This window comes from Heliangelus exortis, chromosome 7, assembly GCF_036169615.1.
Source record: "Heliangelus exortis chromosome 7, bHelExo1.hap1, whole genome shotgun sequence".
In the NCBI taxonomy this organism is placed as follows: domain Eukaryota; kingdom Metazoa; phylum Chordata; class Aves; order Apodiformes; family Trochilidae; genus Heliangelus; species Heliangelus exortis.
Window position 1 is genome coordinate 5801388 of NC_092428.1, and position 16772 is coordinate 5818159.

General features: G+C 41.1%; 1 protein-coding gene across 9 annotated transcripts in view; it reads left to right on the forward strand.

Moving 5' to 3' along the window:
- NT5C2 (5'-nucleotidase, cytosolic II) overlaps nucleotides 1–16772 on the forward strand; it is a 63766-nt gene that overhangs the window by 31161 nt on the left and 15833 nt on the right. For 8 of the 9 annotated variants that reach the window (XM_071748359.1, XM_071748366.1, XM_071748367.1 and 5 more), the window contains one exon: nucleotides 2075–2148. In XM_071748359.1, coding sequence (XP_071604460.1) covers nucleotides 2075–2148 — 74 coding nt within the window. Of the gene's footprint in view, nucleotides 1–668; nucleotides 692–2074; nucleotides 2149–16772 lie in introns of those variants that run through there. The other variant, XM_071748365.1, reaches the window with a different exon arrangement.

Genomic DNA, 16772 nt, shown 5'->3' on the forward strand with positions numbered 1-16772 from the left:
GAATGTTATAATCTTCATTATACTAAGTATGAGGCTGTGTTTAGTACCAAATAGCATTTCATGTTTGCCTCTTGAAAATCAGAGCTATCTCTGTGTTAAAAGACAAACGTAGATTCAAACTGCAGGTTTGGGTAAATTGCTCAGCCTACTCAAAAGCCAGATATTTCAGGAGTGAATTTAAGTGATTTACGAGCCCATCTCATATTTCCAGAAGGCATTTCTTTACCATTTTCCAGTTTTTTTCCCATCACTTTGTCTTGTTTAGGTTATACATAAAACTATCAGAAAAGGGCGTCATCTATAACCTCCAAAGCCTCTCAGTGACAAGCCCCATTGTCAAAGCAGGCACTTTGCCAGGAAACTGTGACTCCCCAGGAGAGTGTGCAAGGTTAGGGGGGAAAGTATACTATTGCCAGAGAAACTGTATTCCAAGAGGATTTGTGTGGAACAACAACGATATCCAGTGACTGGTTAAATTAGCCACAGATGTGTTTTCTAGAGCACTGTCCAAGAAGATATACAGTACTTTAAGGCTTGGTTCAGACATAATGATCTTCTGAAGTCAAATCAGATCCAAGCAAAATTGCACCGGTACTAGGGAAGCTTTAAAGGAATTGTGTAACATGATTCAGACAAGTAGATGAATCAGACTGCTGCAAACTAAGCAAGGAGCACATTGGTGAGAGATGAGGTAAGACGACTTTGCACACAATTGTGATAGCTTGATCTTAGCGGTTTGCTGTTAAAACTGGAGCCTCAGCAGATTGTCAGGGGCAGCTCAGGGGGTGCTATGTCGGCCACCTGCCCAGAACGTGCGTGCAGAGGAGAATCTCCCAGTGGCTTCTTTCAGCTTTTCAGAACGTACGAGTGCCTGTTTTTTGCACTTGCTGTCTCCATTGCTGTGCTGCTGCCCTACGGACGGCACTGCTGCTGCTCTCAGTTTTTAAGAGGATAATTACTCTGCAGAGGGCAATGTACTTATTAAATATTTTGAGGCTTTTCCTGTATTGAAATCAGTTGCAGGTGAAGGCTGAGGGACTTTTCTCATACGGGAGAATTTTGTCCCGGCACCAAAGCTCAAGCAGTATGTGGGATTTCTGCTTGAGATTGGTGCTGAGAAGCTCAGCTTCCATCCTGCAGCCAAGTTCTGACTCTCATTCTTAAAGTTGAGACAGACAGTGGGGAGAAGCTTTGTTGAATTACAGATCTGCTATATGGTTTAAAGTTCTGGGGAAACATAAGCAGCTTAGTTACTGTAGTGGTTGGAACAGGAAGCTAGAAAAGCTTTTGTTGCATTCTCTGACCTATTTCTTTACCATGTTATTTACTTCAAATAAATTGAATATGGTGTATTAAGATGTTATTATCAAAAAAGGCCTGGAAGTATTCAGCTTAGATTCTCATTGCAATAAGCATTAATAGTAAAAGTGGAATTTTAAAAATAACAGTTTTGTCTGGAAGTTGCAGGGGAGTTTTAAATAAAAAGAAAAAAATTACCAGGGAGAAATAGCATATTCTGGTGGATGAAATTTTACCTCAGTCACTGTTTTTTAGAGCTTTAATAAATTTTTTCAACACTACTGGCATAAATGTGGAAATGGATCTGTTTAGGTTTGCTTTGAATTTCTAGATATAGTTCCAAAGAGGGTTCAAATGCTGTGAGTTTATTCACAGAAATGTTATTTTCTTTCCCTTCCCTTGTTATTTCTTTGTAATAATTTGTTTTAATCAAGCTTCCCATCTTCTGCTTCCAGTTTCCTCTTGAGCTCTGAATTCTGCTTCAGGAGATTTTGCACTTCTATTCTTAGGAATTTCTGCAGGTCACATGCAAAGCCGTGTGTGTGTGCATGCATGCGTGGATGTCTTTAGACAGCATACCAATAATTAGGATAACTCTGCAAACTCATGGCTTTACTTCAGGAGAACTCATGGCAAAAAATGAAACATGCCTCTGTTTTGGGGTATGTTTACTGATTTTGTCCTAAGAGAGCTAGGCAGCCTGACAGTTTTTTTCTAAAACATGATTATTTTGAAAATGGTTATACAGACGGCTTTATTTCTTCTCTCTTTACAGGGTCTTTGTAAACAGGAGTTTAGCCATGGAGAAGATAAAGTGTTTTGGTTTTGATATGGATTATACGCTTGCTGGTGAGTATCTCTATTTTTATTTTTTTTTTTTGGTCATAGTCTTAGCTTGGAATATTTCCTCTCATTGAGCAAAACCAGTTACTGCTGGAGCCACTCCAGTTAGCGGGTGCTGCTTCTGTTAGCAAATACATTGTTCACTATTCATTGCACTTTTGGTTTAGGCATTTCCCTTAAATTTGTTACCTGCAAATTTGGTCAAATCACATTGCTGTAGTGTAGTTTCAAGTGATTGTGGATGTCAAGGAAACCAAAGCTTAATAAGTCAAATTGTTTCTTATATTCCGCTATATTTTGATAGTATCCCTGCTGTAAGCTTGGCTTTGAATAAAGAGGTGATTTCTTCTATGCGCACATGGTGGGCTACGTCTTTATCTGGCAGGTTCTCCTGTGTCCCTGGAGGGTAATCCTCTTTCCCACTCCTCAGTTGGCGATGTCAGTGACTGATTTTGAGGAGAGGCAAGGCAGGGGGAGTGTCTACTGTCATCTGAACAAGTTAATTTAGAAAGTTTTGCTCATTCTTTATGGCAGATAAGCTTTGGGAGGTTGCATAAGACCTTTTAGTTTCATAAAATTTTTTGCATGACTTCTTCTTTTAAATACTTGGCAGATTTTCTAAGACTTTTGATTAAGGGAGGTTAAAGTTACCGTTTTCTGCATAATTAAACTTGCATTATGGTATGCATTTTGAGGAAGGGAAGGATAAAAAGCCAGCTTTCACTTTCCTAGGTTGTAGCATTGCACAGGCTGTAGCTGAGGATGTCACATACTATCCTACCTTCTTTGTCATTAGCACTTCCAAGGTTGTGCATAAAAAGCTCGTATCACCTTGATACTTCAATTTAGAATTGTGAATATAAACTGAGAAAATGTGAGGTAGAATGTCAGGGTCACCTAATAATAGGTTACAGTATGTCAGCTATGGTCATCTAATTACTGTGTGTACTGAGAAGAAATGAGAGATGTGTAATGTGGATAGGGGCAGTGTGGGAGTCACAGGAGCTGGGGTCAGTGGTTAAGCAAAGGGCAGGAAGGTTTCCCTTTGCTTATGGTTCATCACAGTGCAGCAATGAGTAGTTTTGGAGGCTGTGGCTGTTAATTGCAGTTTATATTTAGATCACTTACTTTTGTTCTTTCACACAGCTATCCATGAGGCAGTAGTTATATATAAGGTCTGGTTGGTTGTTCAACACCTTATTTATACATCTGTTTAAAGTTCCTGCCACCTTTTAAGTCATGAAGTGTATCGTTGTTAATCTGTGCTGGAGCTGACTGCAGGCGTGTGCTTTCGGTGTTCGTGTTTCCCAGCTGTGACAGCCTTGTGGCAGTGCCTTTAAGGAGCATAAACAGTTGTTCAAGAACAGATGAAAAAAAAAAAAAAAAAAAAAAAGAAAAAAGTTGTGGGTTTCACTTCCATAGTGGAAAAACAACTTCTGTGCCTTTTGCAAACTGTGGGGTGTTTTCCAAGGACTTGGGCAATCCCAGCAGGGCTGGCGTGGAGCTTGAAGCATGTTGCTAACTTTCATCCTGACAGAAGGAGAGCTTCAGTGCTATCCTCACTTCTCTGACTGCTCATTTTACTCAAGTGTTGCTTGTTCCTGTAAACACAGAGCAAATGTGTTGTTATCCACAAAATGATGCTTGGTTTCATGAGAGGAAAAAATGCAAATGTTTCAAGCATCCTAAAGCAGTGCCAAGGGACAGGGAAACCTGGGGCTTCCAAGGCTGGAATATCACAGTGCTACAGTAAAGCAGGGAAAGTAGTGTTCACCATACATTCAGGGAAGTTGTGTGATGGGGTATGGTGTAGGAAAAGAAATGGGATGTGGTTCAAGCAGGAAACTAGAAATACGGACTATTCTGGACTAAGCTGCTGTCCTGTGAATTCTGTGGTACAACAGAGATAATAGTTGCAGATCATTTACAGTGAGTTATGAGAATGTAATTAGATTGGAAAAACTTTTGCAGATGAAAAGCATTATGTCTGGTAAGTACTACTTCCCCTTTTTTCACTCAACAGGGAAATTAACCTAGAAAATTACCTGTTTGTCTTCTTGTGTCTCAGTCATACTTTCTTCTCCACATGGGGTTTTATTATCTGACCAATTTTTGCTATATGTAGCTGTCACGCACAAGAAAAATTAATTATTCAATGTAGGGAGTTTAAAGCATGTAGTGTTAGAATATGATAATAGTTATAGATATATAATAGTAATTAGAAATTATAATGAAGAAGTGGGACAAATGAAGTATTACATTAGTAGTTTGTAGTACATTCGTTAGACCCTGTTGTGTCCTGTCGTGTTTTCTGCCTGGGCATGCTTTCACTTACACATTCTTTCACATGGACATGCTACTGTCCCAAATAAAAAAGAAAAAACAGACAAACATGTAAAAGCTAGTTTATCTTTAATTTAACATCTGGAAATGGTATCTGCATACCAGATGGTGCATGCTGAGCATGAGCTTTCTGGACATCATTCAAGACATGTAAATTGACCAAAAAAGAGGAAAGCAGCTTCAATGTCATCAGCTTCATGTCTAGTTTTCTGCAATTGTACTTTCAGATATTGCTGTCGCTTTTCTGTAAAATTGTTTAAAAATATCCCAAGTACAATCTTCATATTCAATGACTGAAGGCAGTCAGAGCCATTGACCCTGCCAAAAACTGTACGTCACATCCTTTCCTCACTCTCTGTCATGAACATTCACATCAGTAATAAACTGACATTCATCCCATAGCTGACAGTCTACACTTTGACATCTCAGAAGAAGAATGATTATTTTAGAATACCTTGAATTATCTGTCTTCTGAAGAGGAGGCTGTGGTGTCAATGAAAGAAAACACATTGTCACTCTTCTCTTTCTTCTTCCCAAATCAGTGGCAACTGGTAACACTAAAAGTCTTGCTTAAAGGTGGTTCAGTACCAGAGAAGTCAGAATCACTTGACTTACTTTGAACTTCAGAAGCTGAGACAATTTTCTCTTGTACTTTATCAGTTTGAGGACACAAACCTACTTAAAATAGCACTTTTTTCTGTCCAGTCTGATTTTTGTAGACCTTTTTAAGTGACCTTTCCATTTTGAAGTATATTGTAGCAGGTACTATACATGTTGCAGTGATCGTGTGTTCTACTACAGTCATGACTGGAAATGTCAGATTGCCAACTGACAGCAATTTTAGTATCATCATGTTACATTGAACATAAAATATGAATTCATGCATTGTTTTATAGGGTAGTATTTCTTAGCCTTATTAAGTTAAAGAACCACTTTACTCAGAATTGAGAAACATCAAGGCTGTCTAATGTAGTATTGTCATAGTGAGTCAAAATTAGGTTAAATTTTGAATTCTTGTTAATAACTTGTATGTTCTCTCTTTGTGTTTGTCTCTTTCCTTGCATAGGGTTGAGAAATACTGTTAAGGGGTGGGTTGTGCAGGCAAAGTCTTTTTGTCTTGAAGAAAAGGTGCAGAAGGCTTTAGTATTCTCTTCTGAAAAATTATGGACAATAAATTGCTGAATATGTAGCCACTGCAATTACAGCTAGACTTGATTTGACTGCTGGGAGCTCAAAATAAAACGAAAGTAGGTTAAAATAACTCTCACAGGTTTTAGATGCCTTGTTTTCCCATCAAGGATCACTGTGCACACTCCTAACTGGTGTAAGTAAGATCTCAAAAATACATGGAAACTCCTGAGTCTCCCTAGGTCTATGCACTGGGTACACTAATACCAGAGGCTCTGTTGCATATGAAGCTGACTGTCCCCTTTGGACTCAGTCTATTCATCTTTCTTTTGTTAGTGAATCACATTTACTACATAAAAGCATGTTTCTTTTAAGCTAGGTGTTAATTGGGAGGAAAGTCGAACAAGCAGAAGAACTGCAGGCTATGACTGTGGTTTGTGTGCATGGTTGGTGCTTAAAATCTGGAGGGTTTGACGCAAGCAGGAGTCATCAGCTATTTCAGTGAGCAGAGGTTAAGACAAGTTTCTGTGATGTTACACAGACCTCACCCCAGCAGCCCTTCCTTCACTGCCTCTGACCTTGCTGCCTGCCCATGCCGATTCCCCAGGGTTCCCTGGCTCCTTGGGAAGATCCAGCATTACTCCAGGATCTGCAGATACCTGGGAAGGGCTGCATTTGCTGTCAGAGCAGAAATGAGAACTTGAAAAATTCTCGTTTAAATTCTTAAGCTAGAGAGATTTGAAGGTTGTTTTGTAGTGCATTTTTGTTTGCTAAATAGTAGTTTCTTTTATTATCTGGATGATTCATCTCTGCTTATTCATCCTAGATGGCTAGGAGACCAGGGGTCAGTAACAATTTTGGTCAGCCTGCCTGTTTTACTAGTAGTATCAAAACTGCCCATGCTTTGGTGAAGGAAAATGTTGCAAGTAATCCAGAATATTCACAGCTTTCTGTGTTTACTGCACACTGCAGGAAGAAAGATACAGATACATCAGCAGAGAGTCTTCACAGCAACTCTCTCCTGAGACCAGGAGTTGCTGTGGCCCGTTAGAAATGCAGAAGAGAGAGATTGGTTTCACACAGCATTTTATCTGGCTGCTTCCTTCTCAGTGTGATCTACACTTGTCATTAGTAGGTCTGGATCCAAGAAATGCAGAAGGCCTTGGCATTATGAGGTCTTAAATGGGACAGGTTACACAATGAGGTGATGGATAGATGTCCCTTGACAGGAGCAGGGATAAAGCAGCAAGGTTCTCAAACTGGCTTTAATTTCATACTGGGCCACTGGCAGATGGAGAGGGCATTAGTAAGAACTACAAACTCAATTATGCTTGAAAAGATTCCTCTGTAATTAAAATCCTTCTCCAAAAGTTATGGCCTTGTTGAAAGCTTTATGTTCTGTCTCTGAGGTAGGTAAGATGTCGTATCAGTAGGCAGGATGCTTTCATTTGGAGCGCTTTTCCTGTAACTTAAATATTCTCCAGAAATCAGGAATATAATTATAATTGGCTGCTGAAAGATGATCTGATAAAAAACAAGGGGAAATAAGGCTTGAAAAGTACTGTTTTTATTGTGTGCAAATAAGATTAATAGAACTGATTGGAGTATAGTTTGTGTCCTGCAAACATTGCCAACTTACTGCCAAGATTTGGTGCATTGCAAGGATTTAATTTCAGAATTGCTTGTGCTTTCAGCTGTAGCATTTCCTTTCTCATCACATGGGAAAAAACATGCGAAAGACAGCTTTAGTTTTTCTCAATTTACCTTGAAGTACAACATATGTAAACATGCTTTGCCCCTTCCTCAAGCAGGCATTTGTGTCTAAGCCATTCTTGCTGTTTGGAGGAGGGAGAAATTTTTTATACATCTTATTTTTGAAATGTTTTTCTATACCTGTTGACTGGGAAAGATACACTCAAACAGAAGGTAGGACTGGCTTGTTGCTGCCTGTGATCCTGGGAGAAAAGGTTGTTGCTGTATTGAGAACTGGGTCTTCGGTCAATCTGGTATTTCTACTGTGTCTGAGTTGCATCAGTTTTCTGTTTTTCGGTTTCCATAACTGAGAAATGGGACTAATGAATTTGTACCTTGTAAAAAAAAGTTCTGAGTTGCACAGATGAAAAACAAAGTATAAGTGTGGGAGTTTTGTACATGAAAGATGGAACTGAATACTTAAAAAAGCTTCTGAGCTTGTACTGTAAGCAACTACAAAGGAATATTTGTTCTCTGTTCAGATACTGTTACTGTCTGTTTATTGGTACTGGACTCCAATGCCCATGTTCTAAAAAGGGTCTCCTGCTTAGGTTAAAGGTTTGTCTTCGGTTTCATCATGAATAAAGACTACTGGCTATGTGGCTCTTTTGGGGTGATACTAAGCAGTTTTGCTTCTTTCCCAGTTCTCTGGATAATAGAGTTCTTTGTGTCATCCAGAAGTAGTATGGTGGCTGGAGAAAGGAACTGGTAGATGTGACCATAGCAGCTTTCAAACTGTCCTAGGGTAAAATGAGAGATGCCCTAATGGCTGCACATCTGCTGTCTGCGTTTTCCTGTTTGCATGTTTCCAGTTTAACAGGTGCAGAATCTTGCAGATTTCAAAGGCTGGTTTAGCCATTAGTGTTTTAAAGCTAAAGGCAGATGGAGAGGCTAAATTGTCCCTAGTATGCTTTGAGCTGGATACTTTTTCAAATACCAGTGCAGTGCTCAAGTGGCTACTGTCCCTGCTCTCCTTGTGTTGCTGCTCTTTGCAGTTTGACCTTTTAAAGCTGTGTAATGAGCAAACCGAGGTCTGGATCAGTGGGATCTCGCATGCAGGCACTGGGAATGAGGAGTGGGGACAGCACTTGTTTCTTGCTCTGTCCCAGTAAATAACCAACTGACAAACTGCTGATCTGCTGACTTGAAGAATCAATGTTAGACAGAAGTTGCTGAAAGAACACATCTTCCCAGTGTAAGGAAAGTTGATTTTTTTTTTATTGCTCTTAAAAACACGAGACTAAGACCAAGCTGGGTGAGGAGGCAGTTAGTATACCAATGGGCAGTTCTTCTCTTTGCCAGACTCTTAACAGACCCCCTTATCTAGTAATCTTAATATCACAACAGAAGTACTGTTAAGTTGCAAATACCCTTGTCAAGACGCAAACAGCTTACTCTGTAGGAGGAACCAAAGCTCAGAGTACAGAAGGCTTTAGCTCTGAGATCACATATGTGATCACAAAGTTACTGTTTTGTGAATGCCTTATTTTAGCACACTACAGAAAAAGTTATGTATGTGGCTTATTGACAGCATGGGCACTTGTGCTACATGTAAACCCAGGTGTACTCAGCTAAACAAACTTGTAGCTTTTGAGGCCTACTTTCAGGTGAATATGGAGAGAAATAAGAATCTGGATTTGACTGGACACTGGTACACCTGAATAATCCTCAGCTAGAGTGTATAAATGGCTACTATACCTCTAAGTAATTTTATTTCTAGATGCTAGCAAATCATGTTTAAACATGGAGCACATGCAACTATTTCTTCTCTGTTCAGAAGTCTTCATTGAAGAACTAAGCCTGTATTTTGGCACAGTAGTTTTGTTTCCATGGAAATGCAGGGATATTTCCAGTGTGGGATTATGAGTCCCAGTGGGCTATATCTGAGAGAGGTAAATTGTGAAGGCCACTTGTTAAGCACAAAAAAAGATTCTCTTGTGTCAGGGAAACCATAAAAAATTCACACAGAAGAACAGGTGACTTTGTAGTCATCTTTAAAATATTATTTCAGTGCAAAGGAATGTTATGCCAACTATTAAAGTAGACAAAGTGAAGTTTTCTTGAAATGCAGAATCCGTCTGAATTGCTTCTCTCAACATGCAAAATGTGACCTCAGTGTTACCTCAAGCCATGCATTTTATTCAGCAGAAGAAATCTTTCCAACACGAAGCTCTGTTTTGCCGGCCTCTGAGGCATATCCAAACAGCCCAAATCTTTGTTAGGTTGAAGGCAAACACAGTGTAGCAGCAGGGAGCTAAAAATATCTGAAATTTACCAATGAGAGCACTAATAAGCCTGCTTTGGGAAGAGTTAAAGCTGATGATATTTGACAACACTTTTCTTTTTAAAACAAGTAGAAACACAGCCCTAAAAACAACCTGAAGTGTAGGCTCACAATCAAGCTGAACATAAAATACTGCCAGTTGTTGAAGCAACAACAAATCCTGTCTTTACAGATCCTTTTTGCATGCAGGGTGGGAGAATAGGAGCTGCTACAGTTCCAGGTTAGAGGTTTTAGTGCTGAAAGCTTCGCTGTGCACTTGGAGATGTTTACTTGAGAGTTAGAGGTAAGGAATTTTCCATGACTTCTGGGCTGCACAGTTGCCTTATGGGCACTGCTGCCGCTGGGGACTGCAAAGCCTTTGTGCTTCTCTGAGGTGTGCACTGGTTTCCACCCAGAACCCTGTATTTGGCATTGTCAGAAAAGAGTGCCATGGAGCCAATGAAGTTCAGATCCAAGAGATTCAACCCTCCGCTGATTAGTGACTCTTGCCTTGCATCCTGTTATTAGATTTACTGTCAAAAGCATCTGTGCCCTCAAGAGGCTTAGAGCAAGATCTGGCTCTTCATGCATGGCAGAGCAGCTTCTGTGTTAAGCATATAAAAATACCCTGGGCTTCATCTAGAGGTTTTGTCACAGTGTTGTTTGCTGATCACTACAAATACATAATTTCTAGTGTAACAGAAAAGGTACATTAAATATTGAAGTGTGCTTAAAGCTCAGTTTTGTCTTACTGCACAGAGCATATCTGTGTTTGAAAAGGTTTCTTGGGTAAGTGAAAATCATTATCAATATGGCAGTAGTTTCTTCTAATTTCAGATTGAAAAAATTGAGTCAATTCCAATAAATAAAACATACTGCTGCTACCATTTTGTTAGATATTATGAAAACTCAATTTAAATATAGGCTGAAATACTACAGTTCTGCTTTGCATAATACCGTGTATTTGTATTTAAGGTCTAGTGGTTAAAATCAAAACCCAAGAGTCAAGAGGAGTGGGGTCTGTTCCTGGTTTTTTTTTCAAGTTGTTTTGACTGTAGACAAATCCTTTATGGTCACAGTTCAGCCAAGTCCATAAGCAAATGACAAGTCAGTGATTCAGCAGGTTCCTCATAGAAACATAGGAGTTGTCCCATGGGTTTCGGTTTGGATTTCTTGTGGTTTCGGTTAGGCACCTTTACCACCTGGTGAGTTTGTTTACAGGTCATCAGAGCACAAATGTGCACCACTCCATTGCCCTGGGTGCAGGGAGGCACATAGCAGGCTTGTGCTTACATGGGCAGAGAGGAACTGAAACCAGTGCTGTGCACAAACAGGGCTTTAAAGAGGAGTGTCTGGTTTTCCCTCCTTTTCAACAAGGATGCTGTGAAGTAAAATGTCTTCAGTGGCCATGACAAAATTTGAGGTAACACTTGGTGGATCTTTGGAAAGAGAAACACAAGGCAAGAGGAGCTGGAAGTTTGTGCTCACCCCCACTCCTGGGACTGCCAAGCCAGCTGAATGTGTTTGTATGAAGGCTTCCACAGTACAGATACCTCTGCAGGGTTTCCAGTTCTCATGGAAAACAAAATCTGCCATGTTACCCATGCAAAATGGCAAAACCCTGCCAGACTGTGCAAGCCAGGAGTAAGTTTGGGCGTCTGTCAGAGCTGAGCAGTGTCACTCTGCTGTCAAAACTGGGGAGAAACTAACACCCAGGTGTGAAACTTAAACATGACATTTTAGATTCCTTCCTGTGTAAGCAATGAATTATTTTAACATAGAGAGCAGCATAGCTTGAAATGTTACCATTTTCCTTTTGTTATGTTTCAATGACAGCTGAAGTCATTAGTATTCTAAAGCATAAATCCTCACATTTTCTAATTTTATATGAAAACCAGCATTGCTTTATAAAAGGCTATGAAGATAATAGATATCCTGAAAGGGGGATCAATATATAGAGGTCAAATACAGTTCTTTACTACCTGGTTGCTTCTGGGGATCCTCAGATCTCTGCTACTACAGCTGAGACAAACTTCTCTTGAGCTGTAGCAGTATGTGAAATACCTGCCCAACACTTATTAGTGTGCTTACTTGGTATTGTTGCTTCAGTGGGGTTTATTGTTTAATTTATTCCAGGACTGATCACTTACTGTTTCCCTCTGGGTTCTCAGCTGGAGTCGCAGGTGGGGTGATCAGAAGTGCCAGGGAATGAATCTTTGGTGCTTGTATGAAACAGTCAGCAGCCTGGTTGGTCATGGAGAGCTGTATGTCTCTGACATCCTGGCAGCAGCTGGCACTAAATGCCCAGCTTTGGGGATATGTGTACAGGAGATGCTGGCAGAATGGAGAGCTCCAAGGATATCTACCAGATTTTGGGACACTAGTCTAGGATCTCATTTGATACACACTGTTGAGTCAGGACACATAGCTGTGTGTACTGTTATAGGAGTCTGGGTTGTAATAGGGGATCTTGGTGCTCAAAGGCTTTAACTAAGCACTTTTTGTCAGTACAACATTGATATAAATGTATTTCTAATACACACTTGCATTATTATTATTATTATTATTATTATTATTATTATTATTGCTATAATTATTATTTGTGGTGCAATTCAGAATAGGGATCATCATTTAAAATTAACAGCACTTTGATCCCACACTGTAAGTCAGATTTGTGTAATTTCAGAAGTGTATTTGTGCAAGCTTAATTATGTATGTTTTGCCTGAGACTTACATAAATCCTCATATGAGCAACCCACCTGTCTGTATATGTCCCTAACTGCCTGATTTGCATGCCTTACTCACTGGGGAATAAGCAGCAACTGAAATAACCTGTTTCTCCTGACTTTACTTTCATTTCTTCAAGACTTAACACAGTAATTGGGCTGCATTCCCTGTGCTTCAGAGGAAAGACTAAACCCCTTGCATTATCTGCCTGCCTTTTGGCTAATCTGTCTCTGTGTGACCTCTGGAGAACTCAGGGAGTGGGTAAAATTTCTGAAGACTGAGTGTTTTTGCAACCCTTTGGAGGAGGTCATCACCTCTAGTTTGAGAAATACTGATCTTATCTGAACACCTGGAAGTCAAAAGGCAATTAGTTTCAGCTGCCAGGCAAAGCAGTGTGTGTAGACTGATGTGTTTCAGTTCCCAAAAGACTCTCAGTGGCCAGGGCCAAGGAAGCCCACAGCACAGACAGTGCTCTCAGAACCTCTGTGGGGAAGGAGTTGAGCCAACATGTGCCCAAAGGATCAGAGCAGGTGATGCATCAGCTGCAGAAAGCAGCTGTTCCTATGAAGTTCCCTGCCAGTGCAGAGGTGTTTCTGGGGACACTGTGACCACCTTGCCCTGGGCTGCTCTCAGCTTCCAGATGGAAGGGAAGGCAGCAAGGAGTTTGCTGATGGAAGGGATAAAACTCTCTGGAGATGATATAACATCCTAGGAGAGTACACTGGCAAAAGAGAGTGACAGATGGGGAAACACCAAAGGCAGGGATGAATGAGACCTCAGGACATCATTTAGTAGTCCTTGCCCTGTCTCACTCCCCAGAGGAGCTGTTCACTCTGTGGGATTTTGTTATTGCAGCAACCTCTCGAGCTCAGCTTGCTGGTGATTAGGAGCTGCTTCCTCTAAGCTGCCTCAGTAGTGTGGGAAATCAATGTGTTGTCACTGTTCTCAATTCAAGGCTTTTGCCAGCACCAAATTCATAGTGGTCAGAAGAGAAATGGGGAGCCAGAACTGGCCTGCAGGTGTGGCATTTGAGACACTAAATACATCTCAGGAAAGTGGCATAGCTGAATCAGTACAAAAAGGTACTCACCTTAGTACAAAAAGTATCACCTTAGCTCCTGGTTCTCTCCTATGATCCCTGACTAGCTTATAAGAAGCATCGAAAAGCCCTCGAAGAGGCCGTGTTACATCTTCAATGAGAAGGTGCTCTGCCTGAATTTGAAGTCTTTGTGTGTGTGGAGAAGGAATGGGGAAAGAAAAAGGCAGCCCTCAAAGGGCTTTCTCCTCCCTACAGCTTAAATGGAACCATGACATACACTACAGCCTTCCCCAGCTATTCATTATGAAGCAAAGCAGTCTTTAAGCACTTATTTTCAGAGAAGCCTTCCTGGAGGTCTGCATACTTCTGTGGGTCCTTTTTTTGCAGCATCATTCTGATTCATTCAGCTTTGTATTTAGTGGAGATTGGATCTCTATAAAGTCATTCCTGATTACTCTGTGCATACCTGTAAGTTGCAGAATAGTTCTCGTCTTCTCACTGTGTGTGCTTGCAAACCAGAGCACTGCAGTTTGGTGCAGCACTATGTGCAGGTTTGGTACTGATTTGCCCCACAATGCTTTGCACATAAAAGCCCAAGCATAAGTGTATTAAAGTATACAACTGAATTTATACAACCAGACTGACTTGGTGTGCGAGGCTCTTGCTGGGAGTGCCTTCAGGTGTAAGGCAAAATTCTCTTCTCAGATTCCTGGAATAGCTCCTGGCTGTCTCCCGAGTCTCCTGTGCTGACACGTGCAGGCATTTTGTGATATGAAAGAGTAATCTGAAAGGAATGATCTCTCAATGACTGAGGAATGGACAATAATGGCAAAGCCCCAAAAGGAGCACAAGACTTTTTCTTTGACCAGTTGCTCTGCATCTGAGAGAAACTCAAAGGGTTTGTGTCACTTGGGCAAATGTGCTTATAGCCTCTTTCTCCTAATTATCACTAAACTGATGCTCTAAGACTGCTTTGTGAACAGGAGGACAGAATTTTGCCTGCAGGATGCACGATTACCAACTGTGCCTCCTCTATAAATCAATAGTGAGTGTATTTGGAATAGCTGCCAGTCCGGCTTCTGAGCTTACCAGAGGACAGAGCTCCAGCGATACCGTCCCACATGGCACAGAGCTGTTGCAGTTTTAAAATCAGTCTGATTTTTTTCTTTAACAGGGGAGCCCAGTGTAACTCCGTCAAGACTGGAGTGACACTCTGAATCTGCATCTGCCTCATGTGAGTTAAAATCCTGGCAGCAGCATTTTGCATAAGCTGGAGCCTCTAGAGATTTTTTTTCTTTTTACTTTTTTTTTTCTTTTTTTTTTTCTTTTTTTTTTTTCCCTTTTCAGGAAAGCTATAAAATTGTTACTGTATGTGTCTTGGCAGCAAAGGTAAAAAACAACCACACAAATGCATGAGAATTGCATACCTTACTGCACAACCCCTGCTCATTCTAGATCAGCTTCTCTCCTAGCACATACTGTGTGAGGGACGCCCGCACTCATCACAGACCTGGAGGCTTGCAGCGTTCACTCCTGGGGTATTGCTTTTTACCTTTCAATAGTATAATGTTAAAAGCGATGGTATTAAGGGGAGGCTGTCAAGTGGCTTCTGGGTTTTTTTTAGACCTTTGGTTATTTTCTTTCCACCCTGGTTGCCTAATCCACAAGCACTGGATACTGATTGCCCTGTGCCACTGAAGCATTTGCCTGTGCTGGAACACAGACTATTAAAATAACATGGTCCTCTGGAGCTGGGGACTTGGCATGGTGGCAGAGACATGGCCATCAAGCAGTAAGAAAGAAAAAGAAATCAGAATGAGTTGTAGCATGTGCTTTGTTTTTACTGTCGTCCTGTGTGTGTTGGGCACGGACGCTATGAAAAAAAAATGGGCTCAGGCTCTGCCTCTTCACCTGTCACAGAGCTGGGGTTATCTGAAGACTGGGCCTTTCTCAGCTGCAGAAAGAGCTGAACCTGGGAGACACTGCATGACAAATAGCTCAATTCATGGCATCACCGTGGCACGCAGATTATCTCCAGTTGTGGTCTCAGCAACCAGGTCTGAGGGAGGGGGATGCTACTGGAATATTAAAACTATTTTATCATCATGCAGCTGCAGAAAAAATATTGATCTGTCCTATCTACTCTTTTTTCCCCATGGATGCCTGAAGAAAACAAGAAATGAGAGAGGGTGACCAGCCCTGAGTACAATCTCTAGTAATTCAGAGAACTGGGGCATCTTCCCCACGTTCTGCTGTAGTTGCAGCAGTGTTAGCCTGTTCATACTCAGTCTGAAGGAGGTGGATCATTTGTTTGCCCCAAAGCTGATGTTACCTCAGTAACAGGCATTCTCACAGCTTGTGAGAAATATCAGTGGGCTGTGGTTTGTACCAACTGATGCAGAATGTGCTGTGGTAAAGGGTGCTGTCAAGGTGGGCTCCATGAGCTTTCGGTCTGTTAACAGCTGTGTCTCTAATTAAAGGACAGTTTATCTTGAACAGTAAATATGTGGTAACTGGAGAACATTTATTGTCCCTTTCTGATTTCCAGGAGTCCAGTGTCCTGTGTCTCTGTTTAGTTTGTCTATCAGGGGGGAGGCTCTTATTTTCCAGATATTGTGGAGCGGTAGAAAAATAGGCACTGAGGCGTGAATGACTTAGTTTAATTTTATTCATAGAGACATCAAGGAAGCAAAATCTACTGCTTGAGAGGTACAGGAATAACTAGCTCCTCCCCCCCCCCCAAAAAAAAAAAGAAACCCTAACATTCATATTAATCCTGTTGTAGTACTGCTTCAACAGACAATTGGAATGATGAAGGCTGAGGCTGATACCTGTTCTCAGCCTTTTTCCTGCTGGTACTTTAGCTTGTTTTCTTAGACTCAGAGAGTTAAAAAGAGGTCTGTAGCGTGCTAAATCTGACAGTGACATAAATGCAGAAGTAAAGAAATTGATTGAGGGCATTTTGTGAGCAGCTGGCCACATTTTCCACCACACTGTTTTCTGGTGGAGTGTTAACAAGACACAGGTTGTTTAACAGAAAGCCCTACCATTTCCCTGGAAAGGTTCTGCTGGAGCTGTTGATGAACTACTACTACATGTCCAGAGGAGATGCCAACGTGCTCCTTGAGATTCTTTGTGTCTGGGCAGCATCACCGTGGATGGTGAGTTCAGATAGAGCAGGGTTTCCTTGGAGAAATGTTTTGTTTGGGAGTAATGTTTTATAGGTAAGTTGGCAACATGATCAAATTCCTAGGAAGCTAATGAGGAGTGCAGTAGCTTCATGGACAGAGTGGGGAACTGGTGACTGCTTCACATAACAGGGAGCTTTGCAGCACTTTCACCTTCTGAGGGTATGTGTAGGTATATTTACTGCTGTTT